Raw genomic sequence first — 15,308 nt, forward strand, 5'->3', positions numbered from 1 at the left:
ACTTCATAGTATTTTTTTCCAATTATAACATTTTACAAATGAAAACAGTTTTTTTTTACAAAATAATAATAATAATTTCTGTTGAGTAAAAAGTACATTATAAAATTAATTTTCTAAAAAATATTTTAAAAAAACAAGTGCTGCCTAAAACGTACTTAAGTGGGTAGTAATGTATAATCATCATCACCAATAAAATTCTATTTAGCCCACTACAAGTCGAGTCATCCACCACATAAATCTTATTCCTCCACGAGTTCTAAAAGCCAAGCTAATCTCCAGTGCTTGCCTTGTTCTTGTACAACAGAAACAGAACAGGAACCATACACGCTAGTTCGGACGCCGTTCTTAACCATGATGAATTAAGATGATGAACCACAGACGAAATTATGATACTGAGACAACATGCTCTACGGAACACTTGATGAAGCATCAAAGCTGCATCCATTCTTGCAACGTTGGTGCAGCTACTCCTATATTTTTCATATCTCTGATATTTTTTGTTTCACATAGCCATTTATCGTTGAGTTATGCACAATAAGAACTTCAGGAAAATATAAGAGAATTGAGTAATCAAAAGACAACCCAGAAGGCATAGGCAAGAATGGACTGAGGAACTCACCTGAGTGAATTTGAGGAGTAGCAGCGGCGGTAGCATCGGATATCAGAGTCACAGAAAGGTAATCCAGTGCAACAGCATCGAATACAGTTTGTCTAATGCAATTTGGCGTTTGAACTCCTACAAATAATAACAAAACCTATCAGAATTTTTCGAGGAAAACTTAGTAAACGGAACTAATCATACTGCCTCATTTAATCTTGAAGTGAAAAAAGAATTAGTAGTGTTTGATATACCGAATTTAATTACTTTCCACCAAATCCTTCAAACATACTTTTGGATTATATAAAGAAGCATTAAGAAATGGAGAGTGATCAAATACAAAGAGATGGTTATGCTGCACAACAGCCAAGGAGACTCGCTCAGGTTGAGGTCTCTTCTAAAGAATCTGGACAAAATTGACAACGAACTAGTAACATATCAAATCAAATTTAAATTCTACCAAGATTGTTATACCCTCCTAATAAGATAATTACCAACTCAAAACTATCTTAAATGACTTGTCCTCTTAAACTTTCAAAGTTTGTCTTTGATGTTAATACTTGAAAAGGACGTTTAATTGGGTTAACATTCTCTAAGTGTATTTTTTTTGGTTCACAAGGATAATAGTATTTCATACTGATGTAGATAGTGTTGCAAACCAAATAATCTGTAGTCGGATATTTACAGGAAATTAGCTGAATCTAAATACTTGAATTAAATTCAACTCACAGTTAAGATGACCTGAGCAGATAATCTCAGGCTGCCAGCAGGGGCTGGTTTTCTAACCCCAGAGTCTGAGCAATCAAAGCGTCTGAGCAAACTGAAGGATAGACAGGCAGAGCGGGAGACCGGTCGGGCAGATCAGAAGGGCGAGTGGCCGACCCAGCAGATGAAGAGTCCAACCGAGAGGACAAACAGAGCAGCGGACCGAGGCCTGCGATTGACGCAGTTTCCTTGAAACAGATTCGTCCCACCTCCGGCTGTGCTTCGAGGTTTTCTCGGATCGTCTGTTTCCCAGGATACAACGGCAAAACCACTAACGCAACCAAGCACTGGTTGTTCGTGGCGAACTGAGAATGCACCTGAGTGTTATCACAAGTAGTTTAGCCAAGCGGATGCATGACTGAGAGAAAAGAATCAGGGAACGAAGGTGGAGGAATTCTCTTGTTTTTTGCTTCGCTTTCGCTTTGCTTTCGCTTTTTCTTCGTTTTGCTCAAGATCCAGCCTCCTTATATAGGAGCTCTCATCTTGCCTGCAATAAATGATCAAATTATGATCATTTAATGCTGAGTTTAATTTCGTCATTAATAAGTTTAATGTCTTCATTAATGTCGAGACGTTACAGAATCATTATTAATGAGATTAATGTAGCCATTAATACTGAGACGTTACGAAATCACCATTAATGAGTTTAATGCCGCTATTAATGTCGAGACGTTACGGAATCAGCATTAATTTCACATTAATGCTTCCATTACACCCTTGAGCAATATTCAAGTGGCAATATGCTGGTTCATTCTTCTGGGTAAATTTTACCTCAACCGGTCCGGCATTCGACATGCACAAGTCGTGCTCACGCACAAGTCAATCTTGGTTCAGTACAATCCGGGCCCTGGATTTGCACCCACCCCTGCGCACTCACGCGTGAGAGAGTCTCTCCCCATGCATATGTTTACAACGTCAATGCATGTGGCTTAATTTAAACCAACAATAAAACCAAGAGACTTCTAATGTGGGATTAAACTCATGCACAATAGAGTCTCTTCATCTCCACCTCTTTATTTCATTCACATTTCCAACAATTTCCCACATGAATGGAAAACAGGGTATGTGATAGCATTCAACAGTTGAGTCAAGTATAGGATATGTAGGTTTTAGCCTTTGAACCCTCCCTTGTGAAGATCTGGTTGTTTACTGTTGATAGTAGACACGATGTCTTTGAACCATACTGTCGTCTGTGTAAGCAGTGACAAATCTCACCCAAGACTCTCCCTGATACAACTCAGTTCTCATGAGTATGTTCGTTCTTGGCCATGAACACGCCTAGTTCTGTGAGAAGCTCTAAGAATTGTGCCTCCAATTCTCTTCGAAGCGGCCCCACTTCTTTCTCACATAGATGATCCGTCAAGAGTTGTCATCTACTCTTCTTGATCATTAAAAGCCCATCGGCTTACCCTGGTCTAGTTACTGTTTCATTGGGCTCCCCCCCCCCCCCCCCACAGTGTGTCTAGTCAGTGCAGATTAGTTGTCCCTTTGAACCAAGTTCTTGGGATCTCCAGTTAGCATAGGTTGGGTGTCCTCTGCACTGATCGCTGACAACGGCATCAAGGTCATTCCTCTTGATGAGCTTGCAACTAACTCTCGATTTAACCCTTTGGTTAGCGGATCCGTTAGGTTATCCTTTGACTTCACATAGTCAACAGTGATAATTCCAGTTGAGAGTAGTTGTCTAATGGTATTATGTCTACGACGTATATGTCTAGACTTACCATTATACAGATGGCTTTGCGCCCGACCGATTGCTGATTGACTATCGCAATGTATGCAAATCGCCGGCACAGGTTTCGGCCATAGAGGAATATCTTCTAAGAATTGTCGTAGTCATTCAGCCTCTTCACCGCACTTGTCAAGAGCTACAAACTCAGATTCCATCGTGGAGCTGGTTATTAGGGTTTGCTTAGAAGATTTCCAGGAAATGGCTACACCAGCTAGAGTGAAGACATATCCACTCGTAGACTTAGAGTCTTTTATGTCAGATATCCAACTTGCATTGCTGTATCCTTCGATCACAACAGGATATCTCGTGTAGTGCAGTCCATATTCACGAGTATACTTTAAGTACCTCAGTACTCTTGTTATCCCTTTCCAGTGCTCAACACCGGGATTACTCGTGTATCTACTCAGTTTGCTTACTGCGTAGGCCAAGTCTGGTCGAGTACAACTCATCAAGTACATCAGACTTCCAATCACTAGAGAGTACTCTATCTGCGAGATACTTTCACCTCGATTTTTCGATAGATGTTAACTCGTATCTATCGGCGTTCGTGCCAACGCAGTATCACCCTTGGAGAATTTCTCAAGAATCTTGTCCACGTAATGGGACTGACTAAGAACAAGTCCTTCTGTCGTTCTAAGAATTTTAATTCCTAGAATCACATCAGCTAGGTCCATGTCTTTCATGTCAAATCTTGAGTTCAACATATCTTTAGTGGATTTGATTATCTTATCATTGCTCTCAATGATAAGTATGTCATCTACATAGAGGCACAAGATGACATAGTCACTCTCTGTGAATCTCATGTAGACACATTTATCACATTCATTGATCTTGAATCCACATTCCTTCATGGCATTATCGAATTTCTCATGTCACTGCTTTGGTGCTTGTTTCAAGCCATATAATGACTTCACCAATCTGCAAACCTTGTTTTTTCTGTCTTGGCATAGAAAACCCCTCAGGTTGGTCCATGTAGATTTCCTCTTCTAAATCTCCGTTTAGAAAGGCTGTCTTTACATCCATTTGATGTACTTCGAGATTCCATAGAGCAGCAATAGCCAACAATACTCTAATGGAAGTTATTCTCGATATCGGAGAGTATGTATCGAAGTAGTCAAGGCCTTCTCATTGTCGGTATCCTTTAATTACCAATCTGGCCTTGTATTTATCGATTGTGTCATCTGATTTCATTTTCTTCTTGAAGATCTACTTGCAACCTAGTGGTTTACTTCCCGGATGAAAGATCCACAAGTTCCCAAGTATGATTTTGCAAGATAGATTCGATCTCAGATGCAATTGCCTCTTTCCAGTGAGGTCCATCAGAAGAGCCTACAGCTTCTGAGTAACTTCGGGGCTCACTCTCCAACATGAAAGTGATAAAATCCGATCCATAGGATTTTTCTACTCGAGCTCTTTTGCTCCGTCTAGGCTCAACCTCCACGGGTTCCTCGTCATCATCATCTTCTTCTTCGCCTTGTGTTTCGGTTGCCCGTTTTGAGGAGCTAGCATCCTCACGGGTCTTATACGGAAACACATGCTCGAAGAAAGAGCATTTCTCGATTCGATTATCGAGTTCTTGTGTATCTCCAGTACGTGTGACTCATACACACAAAATCGATAAGCATTGTTGTTATGTGCATATCCAATAAATATGCAATCAACTATCTTTGGTCCTATCTTAATCCTTTTCGGATCAGGTACCAACACTTTGGCAAGACACCCCACATTCGTAAATATTTGTAGGACGGTTGTCTTCCATTCCACAACTCATAAGGGCTCTTATCTATTTTCTTCCGGGGCATCTTATTTAAAAGGTAATTAGTTGTTAACAAAGCTTCCCCCCACATGGACTCTAGCAATCCAGAGCTTAATAGAAGAGCATTCATTATCTCCTTAAGAGTTCGATTCTTTCGCTCAGCAACTCCGTTTTGTTGAGGAGTATATGGAGTTGTTGTTTCGTGTCTGATCTCATGTTCAGCACACAACTCAGCGAATGGTGACACATATTGACCGCCTCGGTCACTTCAAACCACCTTAATTTTCCTATTAAGTTGGTTTTCAACCTCATTCTTATAGAGAGCAAATTTCTCTATAGCTTCATCCTTACTTTTGAAAAGATACAGATAATAATATTTTGTGTTATCATCTACAAAAGTGATGAAGTATTTATTACCACCACGTGTTGGTGTACCTTTTAGGTCGCACACATCAGTGTGGATTAGGTCAAGTGGTTCATTATTTCTTTCAATATGTTGAAAGGATGACCTTGTCATTTTCGTTTCAACACAAATCTCACACTTGTGTTTTGGGTCAAGGTGGAATGTAGGTATGATTTGCATGTTTATTAATCTACGCAACACATCGTTGTTAACATGTCCTAGTCTACCATGCCACAAACACGAAGACTCAAGCATAGATGTGAAAGAGCTTTCATTTTTATTTATCTTGGGCTTAATGGCCATTACATTGAGCTTAAACAGCCCATCATATACATAGCCTCTTCCTACAAACATTCCATTTTTGGACAATACAACTTTGTCCGACTCAAAAACAATGCGAAAGTCATGCTTGCTTAACAGTGATCAGGACACTAAATTCTTCCAAATCTCCGAAACATACAGCACATTGTTCAGAGTGAGGTCCTTGCCCGAGGTCATCTTCAACACCACCTTTCCTTGGCCCATGATGTCCGAGGATGCTGAGTTCCCCATGAACAATTTGTCTCCAGTGACTTCCTCGAAGTTGTGGAGCAGCTCCTTATTACAACACACATGTCTGGTGGGATCCACCATTGTTGCGGGTTTGAACCGATCAGGTTCAACTTAGAGACCACAGCGCAGAGGTCGTCCATTTCTGGTCCCTCATTCAGGTTGGCCTCTTGTTTCTTCTTCGGCTTTCTACACTCCGAAGATTTGTGACCCACTTTGTCACAATTGAAGCACTTCCCAGAGAACTTCTTCTTGCTGATGCCTCCTTTGGGTCCCATCTTGGAAGACTTGGGGTTCTTCCTCTTTGAGTTTTGACCGAGCTCGACCACGTTGGCTTTCACATTAGACTGAGAGAACAGTTTCCTCTCTGAACTCTTGTTGTCTTCTTCAATGCGAAGTCGAACAATGAGTTCCTCCACATTCATCTCCTTCCGCTTGTGCTTCAGGTAGTTCTTGAAATCCTTCCAGCCGGGAGGCAGTTTCTCAATGATAGCAGCCACCTGGAAGGTTTCACTCAGAATCATCCCTTCTGAGTGGATCTCGTGCAAGATCACCTGAAGCTCCTAGACTTGGCTGATCACCGTCTTGGAGTCAACCATCTTGTAGTCCAGGAATCGGCCCACGATGAACTTCTTTGCCCCTGCATCCTCCGTCTTGTATTTCTTTGTCCCCAGGGCGTAGCACAGATGGGGAGTGTATGGTTCTGTGGCTGAAAGGTCCAAGGGTCGATCCCCGGGGTGTCACTGCTTGGGGTTAACGTCTCCGCCATGCACTTTCCACCTGTGTACCTGCATTTACCTCCCTCCATATCCGTGGAACCGGCTCTAGGGGGGCCGCTGATGTGGCGGTTCCACATTTTTTGTCCAGGGACTCCCACAGCTCCTTAGCCGTTCTCTTCATGCTATACACAGCGTACAGCGAGTCGGCAAGGCAGTTGAGGATATAGTTTCGGTAAAGGAACTCAGAATGAGTCCATGCCTCCATTGTACTGATGGTTTGCGCATCAGCATCCTCAGTGCCCTTGGGAGGGTCCTCGATCAAGAACCGAGCCAGATTGAGCGTGGTCAGGTAGAAGAGTATCTTCTGTTGCCACCTCTTGAAGTTCAGTCCACTGAACTTCTCTGGCTTTTCCCCATGACTGATTGGCACATTCCAATCGGGGCGGAGGGGGCCTGCACGTGTTGAGTCTGTTACAGCTCAACATTTCGTTCCGTGGCCATCTCAACAGAATCGAATCTGTTTCAAGATTGTTGCAAACCAAACAATCTATAGCCGGAGATTTACAGGAAATTAGCCGAATCTAAATACTCGAATTAAATTCAACTCACGGTTAAGATGACCTGGGCAGATAATCTCAGGCTGCCAGCAGGGGCTGATTTTCTGACCTCAGAGTCTGAGCAATCAAAGCGTCCGAGCAGACTGAAGGATAGACAGGCAGAGCGGGAGACCGGTCGGGCAGATCAGAAGGGCGAGTGGCTGACCCAGTAGATGAAGAGTCCAACCGAGTGGACAAACAGAGCAGCGGACCGAGGCCTGCGATCGATGCAGTTTCCTTGAAACAGATTCGTCCCACCTCCGCGTTGTGCTTCGAGGTTTTCTCGGATCGTCTGTTTCCAAGATACAACGGCAAAACCACGAACGCAACCAAGCACTAGTTGTTCGTGGCGAACTGAGAATGCATCTGAGTGCTATCACAAGTAGTTTAGCCGAGCGGATGCATGACTGAGAGAAAAGAATCGGGGAACGAAGGTGGAGGAATTCTCTTGCTTTTGCTTCGCTTTCGCTTTTTCTTCGCTTTGCTCAAGATCCAGCCTCCTTATATAGGAGCTCTCATCTTGCCTGCAATAAATGATCAAATTAGGATCATTTAATGCTGAGTTTAATTTCGTCATTAATAGGTTTAATGTCTTCATTAATGTCAAGACGTTACAGAATCATTATTAATGAGATTAATGTCGCCATTAATACTGAGACGTTACGAAATCATCATTAATGAGTTTAATGCCGCTATTAATGTCGAGACGTTACACATCACATTAATGCTTCCATTACACCCTTGAGCAAGATTCAAGTGGCAATATGTTGGTTCATTCTTTTGGGTAAATTTTACCTCAACCGGTCCGGCATTCGACATGCGCAAGTCGTGCTCGCGCACGAGTCAACCTTGGTTCAGTATAATCCGGGCCCTGGATTTGCATCCACCCCCTGCGCACTCACGCGTGAGAGAATCTCTCCCCATGCATATGTTTACAACGTCAATGCATGTGTCTTAATTTAAACCAGCAATAAAGCCAAGAGACTTCTAATATGAGACTAAACCCATGCACAATAGAGTTTTTTCATCTCCACCTCTTTATTCCATTCACATTTCCAACCGATAGTTCTGCAAAGTTGTAAACTCCTGATTGCAAAATGACCTAAAATATCAACTCTGACAGAATTTGGAGGTATGCTTTGTATCAGAGATAAGAATACTTAATTTGATATGTTGTAATTATTATTCCATGAACCAAACACAGAAATACATATTTCTTTTGAAATACGTACTTCTATTTCATTCTTGTAAGTTCCATTTCAAGATAACATGAAAAAGGAACAAAAAAACTCAATGACTGAAACTGCAGGTGCCTTGTCAAACCGTAAAGTGAGAAGAACAAAAGGATTTTGCCATAATATTTTACTTTGAAAGTAGCTTTTGATAACAAGAATTCATTTTCTCCAAGCAAAAAAATTCAAATAAACTCAGTAATTACATATGGAGTCATAAGAAAGAGAATGAACATCAAAAGAAATAATCTGAGTGACGAATAAGTTAGAGAGAGTAACTTGTGATTCCAAAGATGAAGCCCTAAACTTTGTTAAATAAGAAAAATTTGGAAGAATAATGTCCGCTAGTTTTAATTTGGTCTGCCAATTAATTTTTAGTTTGCAGGAGAAGTTAATTGCGATCAGATTGGAAGCCAGTGTCAATGTTTGTTGATATCATTGAACAAAATTGTTTGCAAGTCCTAAGTCCTAACATATATAAGAAGCAATAATTATAGTATGCAATTGGTGCCCTGTTTTTAAGTACATTAAGCGAAAAAAAGTAGTGGAAATAAATATATCATTTCTAATATTTAACACTGCTCACCAACAACAACCAGATTCTTGATTCCACAGCCCTGAAGAAGATGATGAAGATTTGTGGCAAAGAACGCACTAAAGCGTGTCTTCACCAACTTATAGTCTCCATCTGCAATTACAAGTCCATCAGCTAGCTCCGCACCAACGCAACCCTTTACTGCTGGTCCTTCACCATTCGAATAGAAGTGCCTGCGAAAATGTTCCACGTCTCTTCCAAAACGATCATGTTCTCGAACAACCTGCAACTCTTAACATTTTCTTTCAATCCATGAGACTATAATACAAAGTTAAATTTAAGTAGTATACATGCATCAAAAGTTAGAGAGCAATGGATTAAGATTTATGTATCCAGACGGTTGGTGCAATATCCCCTGGGTTAAAGTTGATCAGGTTGACTAAGCTTGAGTTGGCTCAAATTTGAGTCTTGATGTTTAGGTTTCGATGTTTGACAATATATGGAGATTGCAGGAGCAATCGTCCGATTGGGGAGATTGTTGATACAATTCCCCTCTGGTCTAGGACTGATCACTTAGATGTGAAGAAAAGTCAAGTAGGTCAAAAGTTTGACTGGATACTTGACTGGGAAAGTCCTAACTGGAGGTTAGGCAGGTGAAAGACCTAGTGAGTGAAGTTAGGTAGTTGGGAAATCCTAGTGAGTGAAGTCAAGTGAAAGACCTAGTGAGTGAAGCTAGGCAGGTGAAAGTCCCAGTGAGTGAAGCCTAGCAGTGGGAAAATTCTAGTGAGTGAAACTAGGTGCAAGTCCCGGTGAGTGAAGTCGGACAGTGGAAAAATCCTAGTATGTGAAGCTAGATGAAAGTCCTGATGAGTGAAGTCAGACAGTGGGAAAGTCTTGGTGAGTGAACCAGGCAGATGGAAAGTCCTGGTGAGTGGAGCCAGAAAGTCTTGGTGAGTGAAGCCAGAAAGTCCTGGTGAGTGAAGTCAGGCAGATGGAAAGTCCTAATGAGTGAAGCTAGGCAGATGCAAAGACTTGGTGAGTGAAGTCAGACACGTGGAAATCTAGGTGGGTCAAGGTTGACCAGACACTTGGTGTTGGAAAGTCCAAGTGGGGCAAAGGGTTGACCGGACAATTGGTGAAGAAGTCTCAGCAAGTCAAGGTTGACCGGATGCTGGGCATGAAGAAGTCCCAACAGGTCACGGTTGACCGGATGTTGGGTTTGGAAACCTTGGACTTGAGTTAAGCAAGTCAAATGAAGGTCAATCGATCAGCCGATCGATTGAACTGCGATTCAATCGATCAGCCGATCTATTGAAGGTGGACTGCAATTGAAGGCTGGTCCAATCGATCAATCGATTAGGAAGCAAAATCACGAGCACAGAATACTACCCAATCGATCAGCCGATCGATTGGGCACCGCAGTTGATCGGTCGATCGATTGGAGGCTAGTTTTCTCGCGCGATCTCGAGAGAAGCCTGAATTGATCGGTCGATCGATTCAGGCAGTTTCCAACGAGCACAGAAGCGCTCTGAATCGATTAGCCGATCGATTCAAGTCTCCCCAATCAATTGCTTAATCGATTGGAATGTGACCGTTGCGAAGGAAGCGTCGAGTTTAAAGCTGTCTTCCTCACAGCGACTAAAAATCACTCAAAGCTCTCCTCTCTCACGATTCTCACAGGTTCTCGCCAGTTCTTGAAGCTTCTTGGAGCAAAGTATTGCTGCACTTCCAAGGTCAAGAGGCGTTCCACACAAGAAGAAGAAATTAGTTAGGGTTTCATTTGTGTAAAATCTTGTAAGATTTTCTTTGTATTTGCTTCTTCTTTTCTTCTTGTTGTATTGAAAAATTGTACAAGGTTTCTCCGCCTTCGGTAGTTACCGAGAAGGAGTATTTTTCTTAGTGGAGAGTGCGTCGTGTGTGGATCCTTGGATTAGTCACCTCTTCTTGAGGTGGATACTAAGTAAATCTACATGTTAGCGTTGTGAGCCTTGTTTCGAGTTCTTTCCACTACGTATCAACAACACCGAAGCAAGCAAATGAAGTGCGACGAGCTATTCATCCCCTCCCTCCTTCTAGCTATAAATCGACCCTAACACATACTAGGATAGTTGGAACTAAAATAGCTAAATGATGATGATAATGATTATGCATGAACCAAAGAAAGAATGTATTCGACCTCAAACAGTAGTTTTGCAAGTATTACTTATAAAGTGCTGACATCCCTGTATACCAAGCGTCATAAAAGCTACTCCGGAACTCGAGTATCATTCTACAGTTCGATGATAGAAATGTGTAAAAATCAGACCCATTATGTTAACCATGCAACTAGAAGTTCTAGTGATCATCTTCATCAATCTCAATTGTACTTTTAGCACGGATGGTAATATCAAATAGGCTTCGATTTGCGGATAATGTCAATAATTGACACATCTTAAGCCAGAGTCCTTGTCCAACTCATTGTGAAATCTCTATCCTATATGGATGAGTACCTAGCTTATAGCCTACGGTCAAATGAACAGGGAGTGAAATCTCTATCCTATGGAATCACAATGGAAGAGAGTTAATAATGGAATAAAAAGTAAAATGAATGGAAGATATGAGATTATTCACGCCATTCCAACGCTAGCAGGTTATTGTCCTCAGATAGAGGAAAGTAGCCCACCACAATACTATACCTCAATTCTTCCATCATCTATTTGACATACATTCTTGTACAAGAACTGGTTATGCATTTAATTCACAGTAGTCTGCCAAAGAAGCAACCTAATTCATGAAAACGCGTAGCAGAAGTTTCTTATCTCCATTCTTCCCCCTTTCCCCAAATAATTGAACTCACAAGAAATAAATGCTACCCTAAGGTTCAGGTATTTTTCATCTACATCTCCCCGACTCGAATGTTGAGCAAACCCTTTGAATTTATACATCAGATCGTGGATAAAAAAAAATAATCAGAAGAATGGTGAAATATAGACAAATGATGATAAACGACGACGGACCCAAATCACCAATATGCCACGCTCCCGTGCTGCTGCAACGGCCTGGATCACGGTCGGGACGATGCCCTGGCCGCCTGCGACGGGAAACGGGCTCCCTCTCTCCGCTAAAATGAAATCCTTCTGCAAATTCATCCAAATAAAACCATAAATTGAAGCAAAAGACCAAATCAAAAGAGGATTCTTCGATTAGGTTTACCTGCATATCGATGACGAGCATCGCGTCTCACTCCATTCCGGTGCCGCCATCGCGGCCCTCGCTCTCGACTGCGACGTAGCAAGTAAGAAAGTACGCGCACACCAAACAAACCACTCATTTAGTCATTTATCCGAATCAAATTATTTCCTTTTTTAAAATTATATATATATATAATTAAATTAATTTTATTTTTTATTTATTCTTTGTTCAATTTTTTTCTAGACCAATTAGAATAGGATAAAATTATGATTAGAGAAGGGGGAGAGATATGAGTAAAGGGGAGAGTATTTAACTATAACACAAACAAAAATATGATATTTAATGGTAGGTTAATGACTTACACATTTTTTATTAACAAAACTGATCGTGATTAATCACAAGTAATACATCATATACATCACCAATGGCTAGCATCTAGCAAACATACCATGAATTGTGTACATCTAGCACGTAGTTAATCGATTAACCTTCCATAACATCATTGGCAATCAACCTTGAGCATAGCTTGCAATCAGAATGACTGCTAATGATGTTATGCCTTCCTCCAACCCTATACCCACTGCATGGCCGCATGCATGTGAAATACTTAAGTTCCTTGCTCTCCTCCACGGTCAGAATCCTCCAGCAAGAGAAGGAGCCCAGAAATCTGCACCATCGTCGCCTCCTACGTGCATGGTGAAGGACACTGGCACAAGGCACAGTCCTCGGCTCTTCAAGTCTTTCTTAATTTCTTCTTCTTCCTCTTCCTCTTCCTCTTCCTCTTCCTCCTCCTCCTCATTATTTCCCTGTTAAATAATTGAAAACATCATTTAGTGATGCGTTTTATATATGAGCACGCTTGTTCCTGTTCAGCTTAATTGTCTAATTATCCCCTGTTTAGACAGTGGTACTTTACTTTGTGTGGAGGGATTGCTAAGCCTAATTCATAATTATACTCACAGGCGGCTGCTGATGCTGATGCTGATGATGATATTGCTGCAGGTACGGCGAGCTCAGTGCCTACAAAGATATATTATAAACAAGAGATCGATCAATCCAACCTCCTGATTTTACAAGACACCGATAACTAAAATATATATATATATATATATATAAATAAACAATTCTGATGTAGCTTTTACTGCGTGCGTGCTGCATGCGCACCATCAGCTTTTTGTTTTAAAAAACACAGAAACGCTTCGCTTGCTTTCAGTGTACCAGTTCAGAGAGAAAGAGAGTAGAGATTTGACCTCGATTTGACTCTGGAGGAATCTGATGTACCCAATGGCTTCTTGCAATACCGACGCTGTGTCAGTCTAAAAAGGAGTACTCTATGTCAGCTAAAATTCTTATAATCTATAATCAATATCAAAATTTGATAATTATTGCGAGCTCCATGATGGTTGATAATTATATACACGCATAGCATTAAAAGATGCATTCAATACCTTGCCAAATGGCGAGACTAACTGGTGCAGTGCTGTTATTCTATCCCCCAGCTTCTCCTTTCTCACCTGTTATCATCACTGACCATTAATTTCCCAAAAGCAATTCTTTTAGCCAGCAGAATATCTAGAAAACTAAAACTAAATATTTATATATGAACCTTGAGACAAGATTGTGGAGAGGAAGAGCCTTGAACCCTAGCTTTCTTCAAAGTTGGAGCAGCTTCTGTGCTGTTTCCCTGAAATTGTGCATCACAAGTTTCAGAAATAGAGAATTTTCGTATGATCTTCCTGATGAATAATTAATAATTACCTCAGAAGAGTTATTATGGTCTGCGGGTAATTTGTGTCTACGCTTGGCTGAGAAATCCAACATGCTGTGGGTGCTGAGACTGGTGGTGACACAGGATCTGGGAGATGATGCTTGGAGAACAGTACTATTTTGTGTCCATGAGGATGGTCCATGGCTCTGCGCTTGATGATGTTGATCGTGAAATCCTGTAGCTGCTGTATGTGTTGCCACAGATGAAACCATCTGCTCATGTATCAATGGTTCTATTCCACAGTTATTGCTCTGATCAGTCCTCTTGATCAAGCCATGCTTCTGGTCTTCTTCCCCAATTATGAACCCTCCTCTAGATCGAACACACACAAATACATACATAAACAAAGAAACCAGAAACCCTAGCTAGTTAGATCTAACTGATCGATGACTGTAAAAGAAGAGGGTTTTTTGTTATTTTCCTTACAGCAAAAGTCGGCACCATGACTCTGGCAAATCTTGGCCGCCATGATCATGGTCTTGCTGCCACATCTCAGAATTGGAAGGTTGAGGAAGAGCCATGGAGGCGCTCAAGCTCCACCAAGCTGGAGCAGAACAGCCACTGGTTCCCTCCATCATCTGCCGCATGCATCACAGATTGGAGCTGGCTCTAAAACTAAACTGAACTCGAAAGGAGAACTGATTAGAATCTCCAAACTTGGAAGAATATGTTTTGCTACCGCTGCTGCACTTGATCAGTGAAGAAGAAGCTGATCAATGCATAGAGGTGTGGACACTTTTGTCCTCGTGTGCTTTTCTCTTCACAACTCCTCTTCCTTTTTCGATAAGAACAATTTTGGGTGCGATTTATATAAATATATATATTTATATAATTTCCTACTTGTGACTTTTTAAGCTGCTTTTGCTTTATGATAAAGTGGAGGAAAAGGGTGTGGCTGTGCATTCAGACATGGAGTATTGGGCTCTGATCAGTGCAGATATAATTAACAATATTAGTTGTTAATGATGTAATTAGAGTTAAATCAGTGAATTTCATATACTGCGCATTTATGCTCGGCATATAATTATATAAAAAGGCATACGAATTTATTCCCCGGGTTTCGTGGATACGGCAAGAACGGTTGCTCGCAAAATCCGTACCCTGCTTGCAATCTTTGTCGGCAGCCTGTTGTAGTTTCTACCTTATTATTTATTTATTATTATCTATTTGTTTTTTAAAATTATTATATTTATTTATTGTCTTGTCTTGTAGTGGTCAGTGTGTTATTCCTTTCGGTTTGAGGTGGTGTAGATTTGAGTTACTCATCGTCATGATTATATATATATATATATGATTTTGCTGTCGTTGGGACAATAATTCAGTGTCGAGCCCGTGCCATTCAATTTCAACCTCCGGAAATAATGGCTCCTTTAAGGAAGTCAGTCAACTTGTTCTTGTACCTGGAGCTTAATTAAACAAAAATGGAGACAAATTCACTTTGCTCAATTTCCTCAATGACATTAATTACCATGTTTTATATTTCC

At 41.1% G+C, this 15,308-nt stretch overlaps 1 protein-coding gene and 1 pseudogene across 1 annotated transcript; both read right to left on the reverse strand.

Annotated features, from left to right (window-relative positions):
* Window positions 1–228: 228 nt before the first annotated feature.
* Window positions 229–12,146, reverse strand: LOC122016224 (annotated as a pseudogene).
* Window positions 12,147–12,401: 255 nt separating this feature from the next.
* On the reverse strand, window positions 12,402–14,619 carry LOC122016223 (transcription factor bHLH68-like). The gene is made up of 7 exons (XM_042573457.1): window positions 14,251–14,619; window positions 13,815–14,136; window positions 13,663–13,740; window positions 13,505–13,570; window positions 13,307–13,372; window positions 13,017–13,076; window positions 12,402–12,862 (listed from the first exon to the last, which is right to left on the reverse strand). The coding sequence occupies exons 1-7, from the start codon at window positions 14,409–14,411 to the stop codon at window positions 12,689–12,691; spliced, it is 927 nt and encodes a 308-aa protein (XP_042429391.1). The 5' UTR covers window positions 14,412–14,619; the 3' UTR covers window positions 12,402–12,688.
* Between the last annotated feature and the right edge of the window lie 689 nt (window positions 14,620–15,308).

Source organism: Zingiber officinale, chromosome 8B (assembly GCF_018446385.1).
Source record: "Zingiber officinale cultivar Zhangliang chromosome 8B, Zo_v1.1, whole genome shotgun sequence".
Taxonomy (NCBI): Eukaryota; Viridiplantae; Streptophyta; class Magnoliopsida; order Zingiberales; family Zingiberaceae; genus Zingiber; species Zingiber officinale.

Excerpts from the sequence above, each read along its gene's own strand:
- LOC122016223 (XM_042573457.1), bottom strand. The coding sequence starts at position 14,411 with ATGCGGCAGATGATGGAGGGAACCAGTGGCTGTTCTGCTCCAGCTTGG. Across the intron at positions 13,741-13,814 it reads ACCATAATAACTCTTCTGAG|GGAAACAGCACAGAAGCTGC; the intron begins GTAATTATTAAT and ends GCACAATTTCAG. Across the intron at positions 13,077-13,306 it reads TCCTCCAGAGTCAAATCGAG|GCACTGAGCTCGCCGTACCT; the intron begins GTCAAATCTCTA and ends ATATCTTTGTAG.